The sequence below is a fragment of the Zosterops lateralis genome, assembly GCF_965231275.1.
Source record: "Zosterops lateralis genome assembly, chromosome: 3".
NCBI lineage: Eukaryota > Metazoa > Chordata > Aves > Passeriformes > Zosteropidae > Zosterops > Zosterops lateralis.
Genome location: NC_139764.1, coordinates 16,025,098 through 16,049,576, shown reverse-complemented (window position 1 = coordinate 16,049,576; position 24,479 = coordinate 16,025,098). Strand labels below are relative to the sequence as shown.

Genomic DNA, 24,479 nt, shown 5'->3' with positions numbered 1-24,479 from the left:
CAACCACATATGTCAGTTGCTTACATACCATCACCTAAAGCTTTTGCTGATTTACTCTGCATTTGCCAGCACTCTTTTTCCTCACAGTTGGGCATTTTAATGAAATACCAGGGAGCTGCAGACAGGGTAGAAGTGGGGGAAGTCAAGCAGGAAAACAGAACTGAGAGGTACTGACTACTACTTTCAGGTTACCTTGTTTGCAAGTCCTTCCCTCTACTATTTTCACAAGTTCTGTCCTTTTCAATGTGAATGCAAACTAGAAACATCAATCAGGAGATAAAAATAATTCTCAACATCTCTCCTCCTCCATCTCCACACTAAAACTCCTTCTAAATGTCCACTTCCATGACTTGAGGGAGAGAATTACTTTATACCAAAGTTTAGAGACATACTCTAGACTGGAAAAAGTACAGAGTATTTTTTTAATTTAGGAAACAGCTCAGTAAGCTTAAGGAGAATCTACATGTTATATTAAGAGTCTGTAGACCACCCTTTCTGACAGTGGCTGGCTATAAAGTGCTACATTTAAGTACCTACAAATGGACATAAAAGAGATGTAGACTGGGGTTCTTCAAGTGGGGGAAGAAGAAAGATTTCTGCTATTGTTTCTATACTCACCCAAGGCCCAGTAAGATGCAGATTCCAAAGGCAGAGCACTACTGTAGAGAGCATGGATATACATGAAGTGAATCATCAGCTCAGCCAGGCACCACCAAAAGAAAATACGAATTATGCCCACAATTAAGATCCTGAGATTGGTCTTCACACTGAAAGCTTCTTGTCTCCTCATCTAAAGAAGAAATCCAAAGAGGTTACCTGGCACAAAACTGACCATTTTACTCAAAATACTCATCCCAGGAACTTTTGACTACACCATTTGGAAATCCCTGACACACTCTGGAGGGAGACTGGTCTCTCCATTCTCAATCTCAGTAAGCAGTAGAAACCAACAAGAAGCCAAATGTGAATGCACATTGCACCGAACTACTGTAAAAATGGCCAACTGTTGTTAACCTGAACACAATCCAGACGTGAGACTAATTCCTGCAACTTGACCTCTGGAGATAATATAAAAAGATTCAAGAAACTACAGCTATGAAGAAGGTTTTCCAAGCAGCAGCCCTTCCAAACACAGGAACAATGACTGTTTACTCTTAAAATACCCCCAACTTCTAACAACTGCAGAGAATCAATTACTTGAGGACAGTTCTTAATTTTTTTTCTCATAGCATTGTCAAAGTCAGCAAGACCTACAGAATGTGCTAAGAAAATGGAAGTGCGAGTTAAATATCCGATAAGGCAAAGTCTGCAGCTGACAGGCTTCTCAAGAGGCTCCAAACTTTTACACTGCTAACTACAGTAAACACATTGGCATGTTATTATTGCATCACCTTTCCACAATAAAATAGAACAAAAAACCAAACATAGATTGTAGAAACAATATATAGAAACATAGGATTGCTAAAAATTCAGTCATGCATTATCCATCTATTATTGTGTGTGATGTTTCCTTCTCCGGTCTCTAACTGGACACCAAAAATGCACATACAAGAGAAGTAACCAACTCATCTACAGGCCCTCAGTCCCAAGCACAGTGCACTAAGCAAGCATGCTCGTTTGGAGGATTCCTTTGTAATCAGCTATATGAAGGCTTGGAGACTACCACTTTATCACAGGGATTTGCACAACAGGCCTTCAAACCCATGTCTAGAACTGCTATGCCTTGTTTCAACCCGGAAATTCAACAAGGCCAGTGACAAAGTGTCAGTGTCTCATTTTTGCCTGGCAGTGGATGCCAATTGCCAGAACTGGTGTTACACTCTTTGGGCCATACAGAAGTTCACTGTCTCCAGCTCCAGAATTTCTGCTTCCCAGTGTGCTCAGCAGGAACCCTAATCCCAGTCTCAGGTTCAGTTAAGGGGTTCTGAGAGTGGTCTCTTCCAACAGCATCAATAAAGACTCTCCTTGTATTGTGCATTTTGAGTCAACTGCTGGGCACTGCATCCTTTGAAACCCTTTTCTGACCTCATCTGCCAAGGTAATACCCTCTGCTCAGGTAGGAGCTCTGACAATACCTTTCAGCAAACACCAACAAGAAGCACATTAAGGTTATTCAGCTTGTTCCATCTTCTTCATGGCTTTAACCACACATGTCTGTACATATTTAAGGAGAACCTGCTACAAATACAGGCACCTCACTCTCAATCTTCCTTTTTCTTCTTACACCAAGAATACGTGCTCTTTGCATAGTTCTTTGCTGAGCCATATCAGGTGAGCTAAGTTTCAAAGTAAGGCCCTCCCCAATTTTTCCTATCAGTTATACCCAAGCTGTTTTCAGCTTGGAGTGTCGTAAGTCTTCTGAAACAGTCCTTGGAAAGAAAGTACAACTGTCCCTCTCCTGGGGTACAAGGATTTAGGTGGAATTTAACAGACTTCAGAAGCTACAAAACAATAATTAGTAAAAAATATTACCTCAGTTTCTAGGCAAGTCTATGCAGACTTTTCCCACAATATCCAGCCCAAGACAACAACATTCAACTTTGCATCTTCCAAAGCAAATGAAAACAAATGAGCATAGGACTTTTCACTCAAGGATCCACCAGAATGTTGTTTCACTTTCATAAAGCCTAGTATATGCTTTGGCTTCAACAGAAAATTCCCAAATATAAACAGAAGCCAGCAATCCCTAGGCTTCTATGCATAAACTGAAAAAGCAGTTTTATGGTTTGAAATGTTCACTAAACCCCTTTGACACAATTTTAACTACAGATATAACAGGTTGTGATACTCCTTCTTACTCAAGTGTGTAAGAAAATATGGAAAGCGATAAAGGATGAAAACATGGACTTTTCCCATCATGTAAAAAGCAGGCTTGAAAAGAAGCCTGTAAGGGATAAGAAAACATTCTTATTAGATCTTATTAGTAGATCTTATTTTAAACAAGCTTCTCAGCTGAAGCAAAGTGCTCCTAGTAAGTCAGCAGCTGTTTTCACATCAACGTGAGGAGAAACTGGAGTTTTCAGGAATTCTCAATACTATCTATCAGCTTTCTGTGACTCTGAAATCTGTTTCAGAGTTAATAGCCAGCTTATGCTGAAAACATTAGCTTTATTTCACCTGATGAAGAAAACAAAAACCAGTCCAGCAGCTGCATGCTAAAATTATGAACACTTTCCAAACATAACAAAGCATGTGACTGGCTCCCTAGTTGAAGGGATGAATCTGATGTCAGACAAGAATATCCTGTGAAGCAGAAGGACTTGAGGAGACAGGTTTGCCTTAAAAGTCGATATCTAGAACATTAGAAAATTCTCTATGATACACTCAAAATGTCACATTACTATAGCATTATTTGTTGATTTTATAATAATGTGGAAGACAGATTGAGGCATCCAAACAAAAACCACTGTTACCTGCTTACTGAAGTCATCAAAATTCAGGAGGGGCCCATTGTGGAATGTAGGATAGTAAAACACATATGCCAGCATCCAGGGGAATGAGTGGGATGATCTCTGGGCAGGTGCATGCCAGCAGTATTCCAGGCTGAAGCTAGTGCAGAAGAGGCAGCGGACAGACACAGTGAAGAGCAGCAGATAATACTCATTTTCAGTGTCATACCACTTTCTCTGCAAGACAAAACAAAGCCAGAGCATGAGGGTACAATGCTGTGTTTTCTCTATGGCAAGACAGCAATGTCTACTGAGATCTCACCTTTTGGGGTTGGCAGCAACAGCAAGAAACTAAAGAATAAAGAATAGCAGCAGGAATGAGAACCTAAAGTGAACAGCACTAAACATATGAACAACAAGCACTGGCTTTTGATGGAGAAAGGTCCTCCAGAGCTACTACAGCCAGCATAAAAAGACAACACCTTGATTTCAGAAATATGTTGGGCTGTGAAGAACGAGGACAGCAGGAGAGCTCTTCTTACAGAAATGAAACATTATCTACTCCAGATTTAGTCCAGTACTACAATATTTAAAACCAGCTGGCAACACAATAGCCAAAGGACTACTAGGGCTGAAGCTAGATGTAAAGAGAATCAGTCACTCCTGAGAAAACTTAAGGCTGGAAAAAAATGTTACTGAGCATTTATTGATTCTTTGACACTTGGTATCATACTTATTGCCAACAACAAAAACCTATCCTGACAAAGAATTTGGAAACATCAGCAAATGTAGCTTGGCTGACTTACAACTTGTATTGCAGTGCGCCCTCTCCTCATCAGAGCAAATCACAAAACTGACCACACCACATGAAGAGATTCTACACACTCATTCCCTCTCCTCCTGAACATCAGGGCAACAACCCTTTTAACAAATGTCCAGTTTTTCCCATTGGTCCAGTAAAATACAACAGGACATTTCCTCATAACTAGTCAACAGTTTTTCCATATCTGTACCAGGAAAGGCCACTAGGCAAAAACCAAAACTGAGCTTGCTTACAGCTAATTGATGCAAGTAACTCATTTGGTACAAATCAAACTGTTGGAGAAAGTCTCCCTCCCTGCAGAAGTCACAGTCACCAAAGAGTACAGGCAGGCTTAACTGAGTAATTTCCAAAACCCAGCATCTTAAATTGGCATGATTAAAGTTCCAGTGAAATGTGTTTAATAGAGCACTAGTGAAATATCATCATACTCCAACCCTACTGAATACCACTTACACATTAAGGGACATACTTTTATCCCAGTCCACTGGCCACTATGGTAGAGAAATGTGACTTTTGTAACTGGAGAAGTTCCAGCATGAGTCAATGCAGCACTACTGCTTAAGATTTCTCAAACCAACCCCCGCTTAAATCAACTGAAGGAACAGTATGCTGCCATAGAGATAGATGCCATTACAGACAATCACCACCACAATTAATTTGATGCTTAATTAGTTCTTCTCACATTACCTTGGCTTCTTCCACGGCTGGGATGCGTAAAGTGGACAGAAGGATAAGGGAGCACAACCACGTCAGGAGTGACAGCTGAAACTGAGCCACAGCAAAGGAAATAGCTGCATGTAACAAAATGACAGCAAAGCCCTTGATTCCCAGTAACAACCAGCAGGCAGCCATTCCATAAACCATCAAGCACCATGGTTTATACTGTCAGAAAAAGAAAAGTTAACAACCTTTAGTTTAATTATTTCTAAAGAAAAATGGCACTCAATACCTGTGCTGCCTACAAAGGTTTTGCAGAAGAGACAAATATAGTTCCTCAACAAGGTGAGGAACACACATGAAAAAACAGAAACCCAACCGTATCCCTAAAAGTGAAAGGGAAGGTGTTTCTGTAGTAGCATCATGTGAAAACCTGAGCCTCCCTAATCTGAGAGAGAGCATAACTCTTCCTATCCTTCCCCAAACTAGGAGGGGTGACACCACACACAGATCATTTCCCACAATCATGCAATCCTTTAGCAATCATGCCAAAACCCAAGCAGCCATCACTTTACATACTTTCCTCATAAAGGAACAACTGCACCCTTCTTATGTGTACAAGTCAAACAAGGCTGTTTAATGGCTTCCAGCAAGGCAGAGGCTTTTAGAGGTTGGAGGCTGAAGTCTCCAAATATTAAGACAACCAACCCCCACCCCCAAAATTCACACCACAGAATGAGATTTACTCCTCTCAGTGGCCTCACTGCAAAGCTTCCCATGTCCACAGTAACCAACCCATAGAAACTCCCTATTGTGAAGAAAATCCCTACATACCTTCTCCACCAAGAGCCTGGACATTTGTGATACCAGCAGGTGACCAGCCAGAAGCCACAGTATGCGTTCCCTTCCCCATTCAATCCAGTAGCTCCACTCGAAGTCCATGGGGTCCTGTGGCATGAAGGCAACTGGTCACTATGTGTATCTGGCCATAAGGGACAAAGGAATACCTCTGTGATATGCCAGCTGTGTGGTACCCAACTGAACTCCCACATCTCAGGAACACCATCTCAACAATCCAGTTGGATCACTTACAGCAGTGAACTCAGACAGCACCATTTTCACTTCCAGTGGGACAAAGTTTAGCTCTGTTTTCACAGAGCTTTAGATGGTTTTGTGCCTCCTAAGCCTCAGACAGGTGCTGAAGCTGAGCAACTTTAGCTCACCTGAGGGATTCAGAGAGCAACTCCACTCTGCCTTGGAAAACCGTGGAAAGCTGCTTTGCTGGAAGAAAAGTTTAACTCCTCATTTCAGCAAAGCCTAGTTGCAACCAGATGGAGTTAGGTCAGCTGGAGTTACCGGTGGCATGAAATTTTTATCCAAATTAGGTAAGAGGGATCAGCCAGTAGCCTAGTGTCCAACAGAAGTTCACTAGAAGTTCATCTCAACTGCCTTAAAGCTTTCCAGAAAGCACATATCAAAGGTCCATTACCAGTAGTGATGGCAGACCTAAACACTGAAACATTTCCACAGATATGCATTCCTGCTTTTGTGTAAGCAATCCTCAAGATTAGTTGCATTATTTGCTTTTGACCTCACAACCTTTGGAAGAAATGCAAGCAAGTTGGGATAGAGATGTGTTTTTTGGTTTGGGGTAGAGGACTGCCAGTTTCCTTAATGGTTTGGCATTTTTTTGAATACCAACTATGTTTCTTTAAGACCTTACACCTCAAAATCTGTTCTCCTCTATGTTGTACTACAGACCACCCAAAAGAAAAACATGTCCATTGACATTAAGCATTATCCAAATCACCCATTAACAAGAAAAAGGGGGGAAATGCTGCAGGAAGTGTCAAGGTGTAAGGCCAAACAGTAAAACAGACGGTTATCAAGAGATGTAGCAAAGGATAAACACTTAAGCCAATGATCAAGAAAAGAAACAAAACTTTAGTTATGATTCTTAGATCCAGACACACCCAGCTACTCTCTCCTCCTCATCAGAAACATCAGACTAAAATTAACTATAAATATCCAAATCTGCACATTACTATAAACTCCCAAAGCTAAATCAGAAGCTTGGATGCCCAAAGGACATGAAGGCACAACTATTACCACAAAACGAGATGCTGTGACCCCTCCTACCTTTTTTAGCCCACGAAAGAGAGTCCCTGGGTCCAGCCCAAACCTTCTGTCCATTGCAGCTTCATACTCTGCAGGGAAGAGCAAACCTTTGATTAGGACACAGCAGCCAGAACAGGAAGAGTCAGGGGTGGGTTCTCTGCTGCTCAAGAGCAACACATTCCTACGTGGTCTCCACCAGTGAGGATACCCATATCCAGGGAAGGGCAAGTAATCACATCATTGCTCACTATGGGGGGCCCAGCTGTGCCACAGCTCTGCCTCACCAGTAATGGCAAAGAAATTTCCCAGAACCAGTGTTTGATTCCTGCTGGCAATGGGGACAGTAGCAGCAACCCACCTTTCACCATGCAAGACCTGCACTAATCCTCACTCACCATTTCTCACAGCTGCCTGGTTTCTGCCACCAGAGCAGAAGGGGGACACAGGCACGAGAGTGGCCAGTGCAGCCAAAACAGGGACAAGCTGCCTCTAGGGCCCACTGCCACCACATTTTGCCACTTCTGCAGAAGACTTGCTGTATGCCTGGGTGCACAGCTCTGTACCCAGCTACAGAGCACTCCTTCCACTGCTCTGCAAGTGCCTTTCTGGCACTTCTGTTTTTCCCTTGAGCGCCTTCAGGAGCCAGGTAGAGTCATTAATGTAGGACCCTGCTGATTAAAGCCTAATAAGATGCAATATATATTCCCCACAAAGCATCTCTAGTTTGTTATACTTTCATAATACAACCCTTATTTCCACTTAAATACCAATGTGGTATAACACAGTTTCTTTTCATCTACAAATTGTACTTAATTTGTTTAAAATCCCACCCTTGCTCCGCAATACACAGCTCCACAGCTCCACACCAAGCTACCACAGCAGCTACCAAGAGGTTACACAAGGCAGAGGTAGATGTTTGGAAACAAACTGACCACAAACTCTACAGACAACCCAACCTCTGCTCTTGAGTCTGGACTTCAGCACCGGAGCCCCAGGCAGGGAACACCAACTTGCCCCAGGGCCTCTCCAGGTTCAGAGCCTGGCATGTACCACCCGAAGGCACAGCTGCTTCTGAACCACCCACCTGCAAGCAGCTGCTGGTGACTAGCCAGGAAAAACAAGACACTTCAAAACACAACTTTCCTGAATTCTCCCTATCTGAGCAGCTGAGCTTCAGAGCTCTCCCTCATCTTGTCCCTGACAGCCAAGCCCAAGGACAGCGTTGCCATGGGCCTTCCTAGCACTCCAAGGCAAAAAAGCCCTGGGACACAGCATTCTGCCCAGGTGGCGTCTGCCTGCTGCCTCCTCGCGTAGAGCAGCTGGGAAGAACACAGGGGCTCCTCACGCAGGAACAAAGTAGAACTCAGCCAGAGAGAACTCACACCGAACAGCCCCGGCAGCCAGGGGCGGGAAGCGCAGCGAGCCCGCCCACGTCGCACACTTACTTCGGGACACTTGGTGCGCTTGGTAGAAAGCGTAGAGGTGGGAGCCCACGGTCAGGAGCCCGTAGAGGCACAGCTCCCAGGCCGGCAGCAGCATCGGCACGGGAGCTGCTCCCGCCGGCCGCCTCCCTGCGGGGAAAGAGAGCGCGGGAGCGTTTCCTGGCGGAGGATGGGCGGGCGGGCACCGAGCAGCGGGACACGGGCACGGCACCGCCGCTCCAGGAGCCCGCCTAGCCGGGCCGGGCTGGGGCTGGGAGGCGGCCCCGCTCCGCCCGCAGCTCCCGGGAGGGCGGGCGAGCCGTGCCCGGCCGCAGAGGCCGCGAGTCCAAGGGCTGGGCACGGCCCACGGCCGGCGGGACCCTCAGGACAGAACCAGGGCCGGATCCCGGCTGCTCCCGCCGGCCCGGGACTGACGGGAGGGGAGACGCCGCCGCCCCCTTACCTAGGGAAGGCTGTGCCGCCGGGAGAGGAGGGAGCGACAGCCACGGCCCCGGGCGGGCCAACCGGAGGCTCCGCACCCGCAGGCGAACGGGCAGCCCCGCTCCCGCCGCCCCGGCACACGGCGGCCCCGCGCCCGGTCCCGCCCGGCCCCTCACGGGCGGTGGCCGCCCCGCTCCCGCTCCCGCCCACCTTCCCTCCGCGGGGCGGAGCCGCCGGCCCTGCGCGCCCGGGGCCTAACGCTGGGCGGCGCTGCAGCCCGCTGGACCACGGGGTGCGCAGCGACAGGGTGTGCATACACCTGCAGGGCGTGCATACACAGCTACAGGGTGTGCATACATAGCTACAGGGTGTGTATATACAGATACAGGTGTGCATATACAGGGTGTGCATACACCTGCAGGGCGTGCATACACAGCTACAGGGTGTGCATACATAGCTACAGGGTGTGTATATACAGATACAGGTGTGCATATACAGGGTGTGCATACACCTGCAGGGCGTGCATACACAGCTACAGGGTGTGCATACATAGCTACAGGGTGTGTATATACAGATACAGGTGTGCATATACAGGGTGTGCATACACCTGCAGGGCGTGCATATACAGATACAGAGTCTGCATTCACCTGCAGGGTGTGCATATACAGATACAGAGTGTGCATACACCTGCAGGATGTGCATATACAGATACAGGGTGTGCATATACAGATACAGAGTGTGCATACACCTACAGGGTGTGGATATACAGTGTGCATACACAGATATAGGGTGTGTATACACCTGCAGATACAGGGTGTACATACACCTACAAGGTGTGCATATACATCTACAGGGTGTGCATACACCTGCAGGGTGTGCATATACAGATACAGGGCATGCATACACTGATACAGGATGTGCATACACCTACAGGGCATGCATACACTGATACAGGATGTGCATATACAGATACAGAGTGTGCATACACAGATACAGGGTGCACATATACAGATACAGGGTGTGCATACACCTGAAGGGTGTGCATACACCTCTACAGGGTGTCCATACACAGATATAGGGTGTGCACACATCTACAGGGTGTGCATACACAGATACAGGGTGTGCATACACAGATACAGGGTGTGCATACACCTGAAGGGTGTGCATACACCTCTACAGGGTGTCCATACACAGATATAGGGTGTGCACACACCTACAGGGTATGCATACACAGATACAGGGTGTGCATACACAGATACAGGGTGTGCATATACCTGCGGGGCATGCACACACCTACAGGGTGTGCATACACAGATACAGAGCGTATATATACAGATACAGGGTGTGCATACTCCTGCAGGGTGTGCATACACCAATATAGGGTGTGCACACACCTACAGGGTGTGTATACACAGATACAGGGCGTGCTTACACAGCTACAGGGCCTGCATACACCTACAGGGTGTAAATGCACTGATACGGCGTGCATACATAGCCACAGGATATGCACAGCTACAGGGTGTGCATACATACGCAGCCACAGGGTGTGTATACACCTACAGAGTTTTCACACATACACAGCCACAGGGTGTGTATGCACCTACAGGGTGCACACACACAGGGTTCACACACACCTACAGCCTGTACATACAGCTACAGGGTGTCCATAACAGCCTTTCACAGCCTTCTCTCCCACTCCCACCAGAGGACTAGGCACACTTATGCTGGGACACTGTTTTTTGCATTATCATGGCACAATCTGATAAATTAGCAGGTCTGAGCAGCATCACCAAAGCAGGAGCATGAGGCTGGAAGTGCCGGTGGTGATAATTCCCTCCTGGATCAATCTGCATTTTAGCAAGGGCTTCCTCCTCCTGGCACTGCAGACATGACTAATGAACCTCACTGTCCCTAGAGTTAAAAGCACCTGACTTTCCAATCCCAAAGGTTTGAGCAATCTATGCTCATCTGATTTTGTGCCACATAACTTTTAACCCTATCTGTTGCCAAGATCAGTGATGTCCTATTTTAATGGGGGGAAATATTTCATATCCTATTGGATATTTTCTTGCTAGATCTTTAAGTTTCTCTTATAAAATATTTTTTTTTTCCCTGATCACCTGGCTGCATCCTCAAATGCCTGTTTCCAAATCTTTGAAAGCCAGGCTTCTGATACTCCAGGTGAAGGCATTGAATCAAGGAATCATTAAGGTTGGAAAAAATCTCCAAGATCATTGAGTCCACCATGCCAACTAAACCATAGTCCTAAGTGCCACATCAGTCATTTCTTCAACACTTCCAGGAAGGGTGGCTCCATCACCTCCCTGGGCAGCCAGTTCTAATGCTTACCTACCCTTTTCATGAAGAAATTCTTCCCAATGTCCAACCTGAACCTCCCCTGGTGGAGCTTGAGGCTACGTCCTCTTGTCCTGTCAAGAGTTGCCTGGGAGAAGAGACTGACCTCTACATGGCTACACCCCCCTTTCAGGCAGTTGAAGAGGGTGATACAGTCACCCTTGAGCAGCATCTTTCCAGGGTAGACACCCCCAGCTCCCTCTGCTGCTCCTCACAGGACTCATTTCCAGACTTTTCACAAGCTCCATTGCCCTTCTCTAAACATGTTCCAGTGCCTCAACGTCTTACCTGCAGTGAGGGGCTATGAACTGGACACAGCACTCAAGGTGTGGCCTCACCATTGCCCAGTACAGGACAGTCACTACCCTGGTCCTGCTGGCCACACTATTGCTGGTACAAGCCAGGATGCCACTGGCCCACTTGACCACCTGGACACATGCTGGCTCATGTTCAGCTGGCTGTCAACCAGCACCCCTCATTCCTTTTCCGCTGGCTCATTTTCCAGCCACTCTGCTCCAGTCAGTTATCAGTCTCATCAGTACAAGAAGCTGACTTCCCTATCTGAACCAGACATGCACCTCCTAATATCTCCAATAATTGTATTTGTCCATCAGAGCCTATGATAGTCTTGAATGATTTTTGCCTTTTCCTCCATTTTTTCTTTCTGTCTCTTTTTGCCAGAGAATGACTCACCTTCAGTTTACAGTGTCAATTGTGATAGCCTCTAGGTGTATGAATTGCATTTGCTCTGTGGAACTGCTGTAAAATCTGAGTTAGGGACATTCTCCTCTATGATTCCCAGATGCTATTCTCTGCTGACAGGATTCTCCTAATTTTTCACCCCCATCAGGTTAGTTAGTACCTTTCCCCCTGCCAAAATCAATTGACAACAGACTGTTAAACAGCACCAGAACAGCAGTTCTGAACTTGTAAAAACAAAGCACTGCAGCTGAGTTACAGCCACTAAGGGTCACCAGAGTTTGTTTTCCTGCAGTTTTGTGGTTTCTGGTCACCTGTCTGAAGCCGGCAGAGACACCAGGCCCTCTAGATGGCTGCATAAGACCAGCAATACGCCAGCTGCAGAAAGGGAATAGGTGCAACAAGGTACAGATTTTACATCAGGTTACTCTGAAAAAGGCATCTTTATCACTGGTTCCACAGTGACATTCAAAAGCCCGGCATGGATGAGGTGATCAGTTATGCTTTCATAAGGGTCACTGCCAAGCCCAGTGAACAGGAACACTGACAAACCTGACAACAGCCCCAGCTGGAAGATCTCGCTGTCTGGAATTCTACATTAGATGATTATTTTTTTCCCCACCCTTAGTCAAGCTATTTTATATAATACAACATGACAATTCTCAGTGAATGAGTTTGCAAGGGTAGCTGTAAACTGAGCTGCTGAACATCACTAGCACAAATATCTATGCATTGACACAGCCCTCATTATTTTAGATGGCATGAATGAAAAGCAAGTTCTACTACTCCTATAGTCACTGACAGGCAGGAGTGGAATCTGGGAGAAAAAACTCCAGAAAAATGGCAGCAGAAAGTTCTATTTGCCATTTGATCAGCAAGGAAGTAACGGGTATTATGTGTCTTTTGCCCTGTGTCTCAGCAGCTACACAGGACTGGCAGCCTCTTCAAAGCATATTCCCTTTGAGAAGAAAGCAGTGTTACTTTGTGTACACGTGGCAGGTTTCTCTGAGGCCAAAATTAACAATCAGTCTTGGACAGAATGATGATTTATGATGGTAGAGATGTTTTCTTGGTACAAATTAGGAACATCACTTCTGTTTAAAGGTTTGCACTGTGCTTACTCATTTCCAGGGTGGCTGCTGAGCATCCTCCCCCACTGCCTCCATGAACAGAGGGTCAGACATCTTGTAGATTAGGTCAGACATCACTAGCAGAGATGTCCCTAGTACATGTTCATGTATCCTTTTTTAACTTCCATTATTTCTGAAGCTGGCATAGCATCTGAGTTGAAAGTGTTGAATTTTGACTGTAAAGTTCAAATACCATTTGGTCAAAGTCTCAATTCTTATGTGGTAAGCTGAGATGTGGTTACCAGGAACTTAAGCAAAAAAATCCATACTGAAAGAGGACAGAAGTAACGGGAGGCCTTTTAAGGAGGCTCTTACTATTGCCTTTCTATGCAAGGTGAGCTTTTACAAAATTCTTTATTACATAATCACAGAATGGGTAAGGTTGGAACACACCACAGTGGGTCATCTGGTCCAACCTCCTTGCTCAAGTAGGATCATCCCAGAGCACAATACACAGGATTGCATGAAGACAGTTCTTGTATATCTCTGGTGAGGAAGACTCCACAACCTGTTCCAGTGCTTTGTCACCTGCACAGTAAAGAAATTCTTCCTCATATTTAAGTGGAAAATCCTGTGCATCAGTTTCTGCACACTGTCTTTGTCCTATTGCCTGGCACCACTGAGCAGTGCCTGCTCCATCTTCTTGACACTCTCACTTCAGACACTGACAGACATTGATGAGGTCCCGTCTCACTCATCTCATCTCAAGTCTAACAGGCCCAGTTCCCTCAGCCTTCCTTCATAAGCAATGCACCTGGTCCCTTAGTCATCTTTGTTGCCCTCCTCTAGACCCACGGCCAGTAGCTCCTTGTCTCCCCTGTACTGAAGCACCAGGAACTGGACACAGCACTCCAGAAGAGGCTTCACCAGGGCTGAGTAGAGCCTAGGTATTTCTAGGGCCTCATCATGGCCACGGGGAAAAGGCAAGGTGGGGGTTGTAAAAAGGAATGAATTGGGAAAATAAGGTGTTTTGCAGCTGGGAAAATAAAGCAAAGATCATGTTTTTAAAGAAACCATTTTTTAAAATTGTCATTGGTTTCACATCAGTTAAGAAATCAAAATGAGTATATATTAACCCAGCACTGGATTTCTAAAGCAGGCTAAAGCATAAGGCTTCTCACTAGTTTGTTTTTTTTAATATAAAGTTCCCATGGGGATTACATGACCTAGAGCTTTCTCTCCCAGGCTGAGATCTCACAGCATTGTCTCAAGACTCTTGTTTTCATTCACAGTCTGGAAATCACGTAGTAACGCCTCCTGCATGCAACATCTGAATGATGGGACACAATCAGCACCCACTGAGAGTTTGCAGGTGAGAAGATCAGCAGCAGATAGGAGGCTAAGCTATGTATATGTCAGAGAAATCACCAATATGACAAGAAATCTCCACTTAGCAAACCAGCAGTATTTAAACAAGAAGATTTAAACACGTGAAAGGTATGGTATGTACAAAGAGAGCCAAGTGTGTCTTCCAATAGCCAAGTTAAATATGACACCACTGAGGTTAACGTGAATCCTCTGTCTGGAGATCTCAAGCACAGAGTTATGGACTCTAGGGAGACAACGTGGCATTTTGTCCTGTTTGGCTTGGCTTACTGAAAAGTGGACATTACTACTAAGTTGGCAGCATTACAGAGTCCCATCTTTACAGGCTCCTCTCTCCTCTGATTCCCAGGCCTGAAATGGGCTTGTTGCAAAGTGCCAACGATTTTTTTTCCTCGTCACCTTTAGCCATATTTATGTAGATATTGTTTATATAGAGGGCCTTGCAATTCACAAAGTTACTGTTTCTGTGCATGCTTAATGAATCCCTTATAACTTTGAGAACTTGGCTCAAGCTCTGAGGCTGGAAAATGACCTTAACTCTTTTGATTGGGAATTCATAAAATTGCTTTTGGAAAAAGTACAGTAAATTATTACACTATTGTAACTAAGCAACTCAATGTTGGATTCATTCTCTGAATGTCTCAGAGGCATCCTCATCAATACACTACCAGCTTTTCTTAACTAAAGCCCTGAAAACCACAGCTCCTGCTCACAGCCTTTTTAAGGGATTTCTTCATTGATAACATATTTTCCCCTTCCACAAAATGACTGTTGTAAGAGAGGTTTCACATCCTTGCTCTCACCATGGATGCAGAGGCCACTTGTGTATGGGGGCCATACCTGGTGTGAAAGTAACAGTGCTACTTTAAGTGTGTCTGAATGACAGATCATCATGTTTGAGTCTAAGTTTCTAAGTACTTGGCTATTAAACACAAAGGTGGGTTGTTTTCCTCACAATACACCTGAGAACTTGTCAAACATAACACGTGAATTCAAGAGAGTTAATAATATGAGAAAAGGACCAAAACTTGCCAAAATTATACTCACTGGAATCTTGAAATCAAGGAACAAAGTCCACCGAAAGGACAGGAAAATAGCTGACATGAAATGCTTAAAAAAAAATCTGCACCAAAATGAAAACAATAACAAGGCAATAGGAAGACATGAAGTGCAGGGAAACTGACCAAACCTTGCCCAATTGATCCTCATTGAATTCCCAATATTTCATTTCCTTGAAATGAAGACTTTCATGCAAGGAAATGAAATCTTGAAATCACAAAAGATAGTGGAACAAATCCCTGGGAAGGAGATATGATCAATTAAAAAAAAAAAAAAAAAAGAAAATTTGCAAATGGAAGGACTGCAACCAAAAGGGATTTGGATGGAAGGAGGTTAAGTTAAATAAACTACGACTTACCCAAATTATACTCATTGAAATCTTGAAACGCCAGAACAAAGTCCTCTGAAACAAAGAGAAAACATACAGATGCATGGAAATGCTTAAAAAAATAATAAAAATTCTGCACTGAAGTGGAAACAATAAAAGAGCAATGAGATGACATGAAATGCAGGGAAAGGAATCAAACCTTCCCCGATTTATCTTCACTGATTTCACAAGATTTCAAATCTTTTAATGAAATTAAGAATGGTTTGGAATGAAATGAAGTGCAGAAAAGAAACTGAAACAATTTTTTAAAGTTATATTAAATATTATATATTTAAAATTGAAATCTCATTGTATAATTTCCTTTCATGAAATGCAAATGCTTCATTTTATGAAGGGGACTGAAATCTCAAGATTTTAAGTATCATTGCATTTAGTTTCAGCTCATCTTCACTTAATTCTATTGCATTTCAATAATTTTCTCCTTCATACATAATTTTATATTTTTCAACTTTATTTCTTTATATTTCTGTCCCTTTTTTTTCCTTTCCATTTCATTCAATGATTTCTCATTTCATTTTCTTTCATGAATTGAAATCTCAACATTTCATGAAACAAAATGAAATCTGCAGATTACAATCAGTGTCATTTCTTTAAGTTTTAGTTTATTTTACTGCTCTTTACTTCATTCCATTTCATTTGTTTTCACTTCATTTCAGAATTTTTGGGTTTTTTCACCCTAACTGGTAAACAACCTTGGGCCTATGGCTTATGTGCCCATCCACTTGCATGGGCTTAATCTTAGAGATCTACAATGGGCAGCAACGTTGTGACCCTGCCATGATTCTGTTGGCATGAGTTTGCCAGCCCCAGTTTCCCTGGAGCTCTAGGCTCTTTTCCTCTCTCAATCCTGTCTCTAAGCCTGATGGCCTCTTGTTACTGGGACTGTGGTCCACATCACCATGGGTGGTTCAGATTAGAATGATGTAGGAGCAGCAAAACTGGGGCTCTGCCTGGATTATCTTGGCATGCCATTTCCAGCCGCAGCATGCCTGGAGCTGTAGGCTCTTTTATCTCTCAGTCCTAACCCCAGTAACAGCTTGGCACTGTGGCAGAGGTCCTTGTCTCCATAGATGACCCAGATTAAGAAGTGTGGAGACAGCAGTGTTGGCACCCTGCTGTGATGCCCTTGCAATGTGTTTTGTGAGGGACAGTGTCCCTGGAGCTGTAGGCTCTGCAGCTCTCTGACCCCTAACTCTAATGGCAGCTTGTCTCTGCTGTCAAGATCCCCATCACCAGGACTGGATGGACTCAAAAAGTGGAGAGTGAGCAATCGTGGTACCCCTGCCATGATGCCCCTGCAATAACTTTTCAAACCTTAGTGGTATCTTTCCAACACCATGTAGTAGCTGTATTAGAAAAATACATGAAAAGTAAGTCAGCCTGAAAAAGGATGTAGATGAAAAAGAAAAGCAATGGTTCCTGTTTTGAGGGATAAGACCAGCTGTAATGTAGAACTCACACAGGACACAGCAACAGCCTGTGGATCCAGACCTGGTATCCACAAAGACAAACTGCAAGGCTGGGAGTAGAATGAGCTACAGGGAAATGCTACAGCAATGGGAGAGCACATAGCAAGAGCTGTAGCACAGGGTGGGGAAGCTTATTTTAAACATGGACATGTTGCTCAGGGGACTTCAGTCAAACTGGTACAATCACCTTTTAGTCTTACAGTTATCTTCATATAAGTCTATAACCACACTACCATCAAAATGGCACATGAACCTCTCTGGAACATTTTCTGCCCCTCAGTAACACTTCAGCAGGCAAGCAGGCCTGGAGAAGAACATAACTATTCCCTATTTCAAACTAGACTTCTCCAGATTAATTATTTCCCAGGTAAGACAAGTTCTTTCTAGTTATGAGACGGAAGTTTTTTCCATGTGTTCAGGTAGGAACATCATACAGCTCTAAATACAGTGTTTCATACATATAGATAGATCTGCTAAGTATAGATCTGCTTTTCTTCATCTGGACAGACAGTCCTTAACTAAGGAGAAGTTATTTCTTCACCTGACAGCCAAGAAGCACATTTTATCAGGAAAACTTATACGATGGGGCTGCAGGAATGATGAAATTACTCTTGGAGAGAAAAAGTCCAGGTTCATAATGGTCCACATGAGTCTCATTTGGCATGGCTACCTTCTAAGGGAGTTCATGTTTGAATTGGCATGGTACCAGAGCAATTTGATTTTGAAGGTGTTAGACTTTGCTCTGTCCTGTATAAGAGGTATATCCATATATATATATATATCATATATCCACTCATCATATATATCACTCATATATCCAAGCAGTCCATTCTCTGGCTATCAACACACACTGCTCCCACAGGGAAACCAGAACTGTGTGTACACAGCTACTAAGGGGAGGATTCCCATCCAGTTTCACCCTGACACATAGGCACTGTGCCCAAAACATCTGGTCGTACTGCAAAAAAATTAGAGCAAAGGTATGTGTAGCTACTAGGGACCCTTTAGTCTCCAGGCTAGAAAATAACTTGAATTAATGGAACTTGAGAGCATGTTCAAGTTTTTTTCTTATTTCATTGCTATATAGAATTGATTTGCTCAACTGAGACTTCTGTCTTTGAGGAAAGTCAATGCTACCAGCCTAGCTCTCCCAGGCAGTGTTACAATAACAAAACGCAGAGTGTGTTCATTAAGAAAGAACATGAAAATACCACCAGGTGAGCAAGCAGGTTGCAGTTTCAATAGTGTTTTCATCACAAACATTGTGTATTTTTTTTTCAGTTATTATGAAAAGCTCTTTGACAGTGTAATTTTAAATAAATCGTTCTGTACAAAGCTTTTTTTTTTATTTATTCTTTACAATTTCCATCATTGGATATTAGCCTCTTCAAAGGAAGAGGAGCTTGTCAGAAAAAATGCCTGTTTCAGAATTTAATGAGAACACTTCTTTCTTTTCTCGTAAGAGGATTATAACGTGATGGGTGAAATATAAAGAATAATTAGCCCCATTGGAGAGTAAGTTCCAAGCAATATTTTGTTTTTACACAATCTGAACTGGATGAGCAGGACTTGGTTTTAGTTCATCAACCAAGGAAATTATTAAGAACTCTACTGGCAAAATCTTTATCCCAGTAGATGTCCCAACCTTAAAACACTCAGCTGGGCTTTCAGACCCTCCAATCTGCTTCTAAAAAATAGGTTATAAAATATCATTGTTATTTTTATAGCCAAAATATTCAGGGCTCAAACCAGCTGTATAGCTGGAGTGGCAGGTTATTCCCTCCAATGTGAACTGTCACTTGATTACACCATAAAAGGGTTTTTAGCACAATCAAATTCAGATGCTCTGTAGTGTAAGCTTGCAAAGCACTGCAGATATGAACTAGTTAAGATTTTTGTCCTTTTAATCTCAGACTCCCTAAATTAGGTATAACACACCCAAGGGATCACACCAGACCAAGGATGGATAAAGATGAAGCTCAATAATTAAAAGGGCAGAAAAGAGGCTTTGCAAACTGATTGTTTGTCTTAAGTTACAATGTAAGGTGTAACCAAAAGTATGTGTTTTTTCACCATTTTCACAAGCAGTTAAAGACATGTGGGGTAGTGTTCTTTATCTCTTCCATGACTCATCCCTGATAACTCCTGCTAGGGGCTACCTTCTGCTAATGGGCCATCGAATCTCACTGCATAACTCATAAAATTACATCTACCCATTGTGAAATGCTCTGCCCAGGGGGCGGAACCAAGCATTCCTACCTGTCTATAATCTGAGGCTTACAACACCACAAGCAGCCTTTCCTACTGGGTTCCACGAGGACAAGAGCTACATAACCACCACTGGACCTTCAGAGGAAGACAGACCCTCCTACAGGATCACTGCTTCAACAGAACCACATCTATAATTCCAACAGGACTGCAACCACCATTTAATTGGACTGCTACCACCACCCTGACCAACAGGGGGGCAGGTTGTATCCTGACTCTGTCAGCTTAAGCTAGTGTTTTTGTATTATTGCATTTATCTTAATCTTTCTATTAAACTGTAGTTCTGACTTGGGATGTTCCACTGGTTTGCTTTAAAACTAGTACTGTTTTAGTATGTTTTCATTTTTCACTAAGAACAATTCCTTTAAAGTGCTGGGGGGATTTTTTTCTTGGCATGGTTTGTGGAAATGGTTAGAGCTGTTTAGAAGGAACAGAGAAAAGACCAAGGCTAAGGCAGTCAAGCACCACTGGCACCACAAGCATGAGAAAAAGACAACTGGTTTGGTGTTAGCAAAAAATTAATTGGATAAGTGAGAGGAACTAATCTCATTTTTATTTATGCCTCAACATATGTTACACATGAGGTGAAGGATTCCTATAAGATCTACACACATGCTGGCAGCCCTGCCTACAGGAAAACCTCACCTGGCAGCCAATCAAGGCAGAGAGAGCTTCTATGATCAGGCTGTGACACCATCCTCCTCCACCACTTGAAAGTAGGGCAAATACCAGGATGCCCAGGAAGAATGCCCTTGAAGTCGGGCTGTAGGAGGAGCCTTAGCAAAAAAAAAAAAAAAAAAAAAAAAAAAAAAAAAAAAAAAAAAAAAGCTAACTCCGACACAACTGGAACCATTTTTTCTTTTGGTTTCTTGGAGGTATCGGGGGCTCGCTTGGAGAGTAATTTTGGCCCTTCTCCTCTCCTCTTCTTCTCCTTTTCCTCCCTGTGGTCCTGCTTCCCTGCCTGTACTTGCTTTGCCCTGCTTCACCTTTTCTGCAAACCAGCTCACCACCAGGACAACCCTGTGCTCTGTTTCTTCCCCAACAGAGTGGGTGCTGCCCAGCCAGCTGTTCCCACTGCGTCACCCACCGGGTGTGGCCGCCTGTGCCCAGCCATGACCACTGCTGCCACTGGGACTCCCATGTTACAGCTGCAGCTGCCACCGCCTGCACCCAGCAGGAGCCTGTAGTCGCAGCCCTGTCTTGGGGTTATGTAACCAAAAAAAAATGGTTATTTTATCCCATCTGTTGAAATTGGCTGGGGAGGTGTAACTCCAGGGGAAGTATCTCTTCTTATCTCTTGTAACTTCAGTGGAAAGTGGGGCAGCTGCCTTCTTATAATGGGCCAGCTCTTAAAACTGGGGAGGGCACTGTTCCTTATCCCTTTCCATCCTCCGGGGGATATCTTTTGGTAATGGGGCCATTAAGGCTCACCAAGGACATGACACTTTACATCATCCCATTGTGAGATGCTCCACCCAGTGGTGGGAACCAAACCATTCCTACCCAGATAAACACTGAGATGTAGGGACACCAGACACTGGTTTTCCACTGGATTCCCAAAGGAAGACTGGACCCATCTCACCTTTACTGGACCCTTTTTTCTACAAGGACCATATCTACTCCAACAGAACTACATCTGCCACTCCAGGAGGGCTTACTTTGGACTGCTTCCAACACCCTGACCAACAGGGCATGAGGTTGTATTTCTGACTCTGTCAGGGTTTCTAGGATTTTGTTTTGTTTGATTATTTTTTGTACTATTACATTTGTATTCGTAGTATTTCTAGTAAAGAACTGTTATTCCTATTCCCAAATCTTTGCTGGAAAAGCCTTTAATTGCAAAATTATAATAATTTGGAAGGGGGAGGGTTTACATTCTCCATTCCAAGGGAAACTCCAGCTTTCCCTGGCACATACCTGTCTTGCCAAACCTAGAGAAGCCCACAGCATGAGTCTGCAGTCGCAGCCATCACCACTGCTCACAAGAGTCGTGCAAGGCCCTCCACGGTGTGCAGGTGATGCCAGAGGCATATTGCCACTGCTGCTTGAAGATTGCACCCAACCACTTACAAAAGCTGTGGGGGCTCACCGTGGCTTGCAGCTTGCATGTTTCACCTGCTGAGCTGATGCTGACAGGATGCTGGGGTTCTTGTGGTGACACTGCCTCTGTCTTCTGTTCCTTTCTCCATCTTTCTTTTTCCTTCTCTGCTCTCTTTTCTATCGCCCTTTAGTAGGAACACTTACCCTCTATCAATAAACAGTTCTCAGATATAATATTGCTGCTTTTGTTCTTTATTTTTGCCTGAGAAATCTATCAGAAAGAATCCTTCCTGGCTCCCCTTTAGTGGGAAGGGACATGAGGGTTGGAAAACCAGCTGACAAGCTGTAGAAGAGAACTGATCTCCATGCCAGAGCTCTTGGGTTATCTCAGCTTACAGCAACACATTTGGCTGTAGTTTATGCTGGTCTGTGAGCACTCTGGGAAGCCATCTAACATAACCAAGTGGGATTTCAGGTATGCTCTCCCACTGTGGCACATATTAAAAAGACTAACGTGACAGGAGCAGCACACACTGACAGATACCTGTGACACCATCCAGAACCTTTCCACGTAGGCCTTTGGGAAAGGGCTAGGGAAACTACATAAGAATTTGAATCATCATCTCCTGATTCACAATCCAGGATGTGGTGCCAGACTTCCAGGCTTGACTGGCTCTCAGAGAAGTCTCAGCCATTCTTGGTACATGTTGAAGCAATCTATAAGGAAATGCAGTAAAATGCAGTAATGCATATTTTTTAGAATGGGTATTAATGTGGAAAAATCTCTGTATAGGGCATTATCATTATATAATATCATTGTTTCCTGGGAAATCATATTCTGGACATTATATTCCTGAGATGATCCCATTTCGTTAGCAGGTTTTGTGCCCTTTGCCTTAAGCCTGTGGAGGCTGGTAACAACATGAGAAAAGATGACATGTGTCACCAGCACCACCCCAAAAATCAGACAACAAAAAACTTTCTACACCCAGTTCTAAATGACAGGGGGCTGGGAAACAGAGGGAGTTTCAAGATAGCTGCTCATTTCCCTCTGTGACTGGAAACTAATTGCTGCAACCACAGAATACAAAATGAAAGGGAAGCAAGACATAAAAATGCAGGCAGTAACAGTCTAGTAACAGAAAAATTAACAGAATTGTATTATCTGTCTGCAATACTATGCTGAAAACTTGCAGTATTCCAAGTCATACTCTTTTTTATGATGGGTTGAGGCAGCATCTTGCTTTAGTTTTTTATTGCAAATGTCAAAAAAAAATTATTTGAACCAGACATATTACATGTGTGCACATTTTAGGGCAGCTCCGACTTAGCAGATGCCTTGTATTAATAATATACAGTTGTGACAGGAAATGTGGCTTAGGTTCCTGGAAAAACATAAAAGCTAATTCCATTACTCCATTTCATGGTGCTTTTCCTCAAATGCTAAACTGGTTTTGATTATACTGAAACCTTATAGTGAGAAAACTTTGTCAAAAGTATTATCGCTGCTTATCCTCTTTCTTATACATCTTCCCCTGCTGACCTACATTCTGGGCTACCTGTGAACAAGCCTAAAACACACAGACAAAATTGTCCTACAAGACCTGGCAATGTTGTAGAGTCCTCTTACCATTTAAATTATATTTTTTCCTTGGAAGTTCTGTGTTCTGCTTCCCATTCTCTTTTTATTCTGCCTGAATAAAAGCATTCAAGACTGTTTCACTTAAACAAAACATTTCAACAATAACCCCCCAAAATCTCTTATCCACAGTAACTAGACAAACCACGGTAATTGATCTCTAGAGGGAGTTTATTAAAAGCCTAAGCACAAACAGTTTCCAGAACACTGCTGTAATAAGCATGAACTCAAACAAATGCCCAGTTTACCATCTGCAGTTCATCACTTCAAACATTTCAAGCAATTGACTTGAAAAGAGTTTTACTCTAGCAAAAGGGAAGCATGTTCTGGTGGATTAAGAAATAATACTGAAATGAATTTGCTTCAACTTTGTCTTCGGTGCCAGAAGATTTATACAGCTTATGGATCATTGTATATAAACAAAAGTTAGAATAAGAACACATTACTTCCAATGTATCTAAATACATGTATTTTTCACTAATAAACTTCAATTAAATCCTGAATTCAAGAACATTATTGTGATGATTAGCAAGTTATTTTATAACCAAAGAAGGAAAAAATATTTAATTGATACCTGACAGTAGAAAAGGATAACCAAACAACAACAAACAATGAAACAACCCACACCACAAAAACAGACAAACAACTACAGCTAATATTGTGTTTGGAGCAAAAGCAAATGTCTGGAGGTGAATTACAAAATTAGAAAAAGCTGAGTTTAATAAGAGCTTAACTGAGCTGCCCACAATGGAAAGAAAGCGCTTTGAGGTTTCACAGGGCTCAACCCTCCCCTGCAGAAAGCTCTCCATCAGGGTATCAAATGACAGTACATTTAACCAATGAAAAAACGAATCATTGAGCTTTCATTTTTCCATCATGATACAGCAACACAACACTGAACACTGGTGTGTAATTCCCACCCCCCTGCCAGAGGTATCACATCCATGTCTGGATTTGTCCTTACTCCTCCCCAGCATTACAGTATTTATCACAGCACAGCTGATTCCTGTCAGTCTAAGTGTTTGTTTTGGTTTGTGGGATCTTGAAAGGCTCCAGTAATGCAGCCTTGGGTTTGACCCACACTGTAGATTAAATGTTAGGTAAACCAAAGTATGAGATGATATCCTCAACAATATGGCCACAGTAGTCCTCAAAATGGTAATGTTTGGCAATATCATTGGAATCACACCAGGAATTATGTTTACACATATTTTGATCCAGGCAGACTAGGAAAGGCCACAAATAGATTCCCATCTT

General features: G+C 43.5%; 1 protein-coding gene across 2 annotated transcripts in view; it reads right to left on the bottom strand.

Moving 5' to 3' along the window:
- HHAT (hedgehog acyltransferase) overlaps positions 1-8,558 on the bottom strand; it is a 145,961-nt gene extending 137,403 nt beyond the window's left edge. The window contains exons 1-6 of one of the 2 annotated variants that reach the window (XM_083856828.1): positions 8,433-8,558; positions 7,009-7,076; positions 5,704-5,817; positions 4,900-5,094; positions 3,414-3,626; positions 619-790 (exon numbers count right to left, since the gene is read on the bottom strand). In XM_083856828.1, coding sequence (XP_083712954.1) covers positions 619-790; positions 3,414-3,626; positions 4,900-5,094; positions 5,704-5,817; positions 7,009-7,076; positions 8,433-8,526 — 856 coding nt within the window. In that variant the 5' untranslated portion in view covers positions 8,527-8,558. Of the gene's footprint in view, positions 1-618; positions 791-3,413; positions 3,627-4,899; positions 5,095-5,703; positions 5,852-7,008; positions 7,077-8,432 lie in introns of those variants that run through there. The other variant, XM_083856829.1, reaches the window with a different exon arrangement.
- Positions 8,559-24,479: the final 15,921 nt, after the last annotated feature.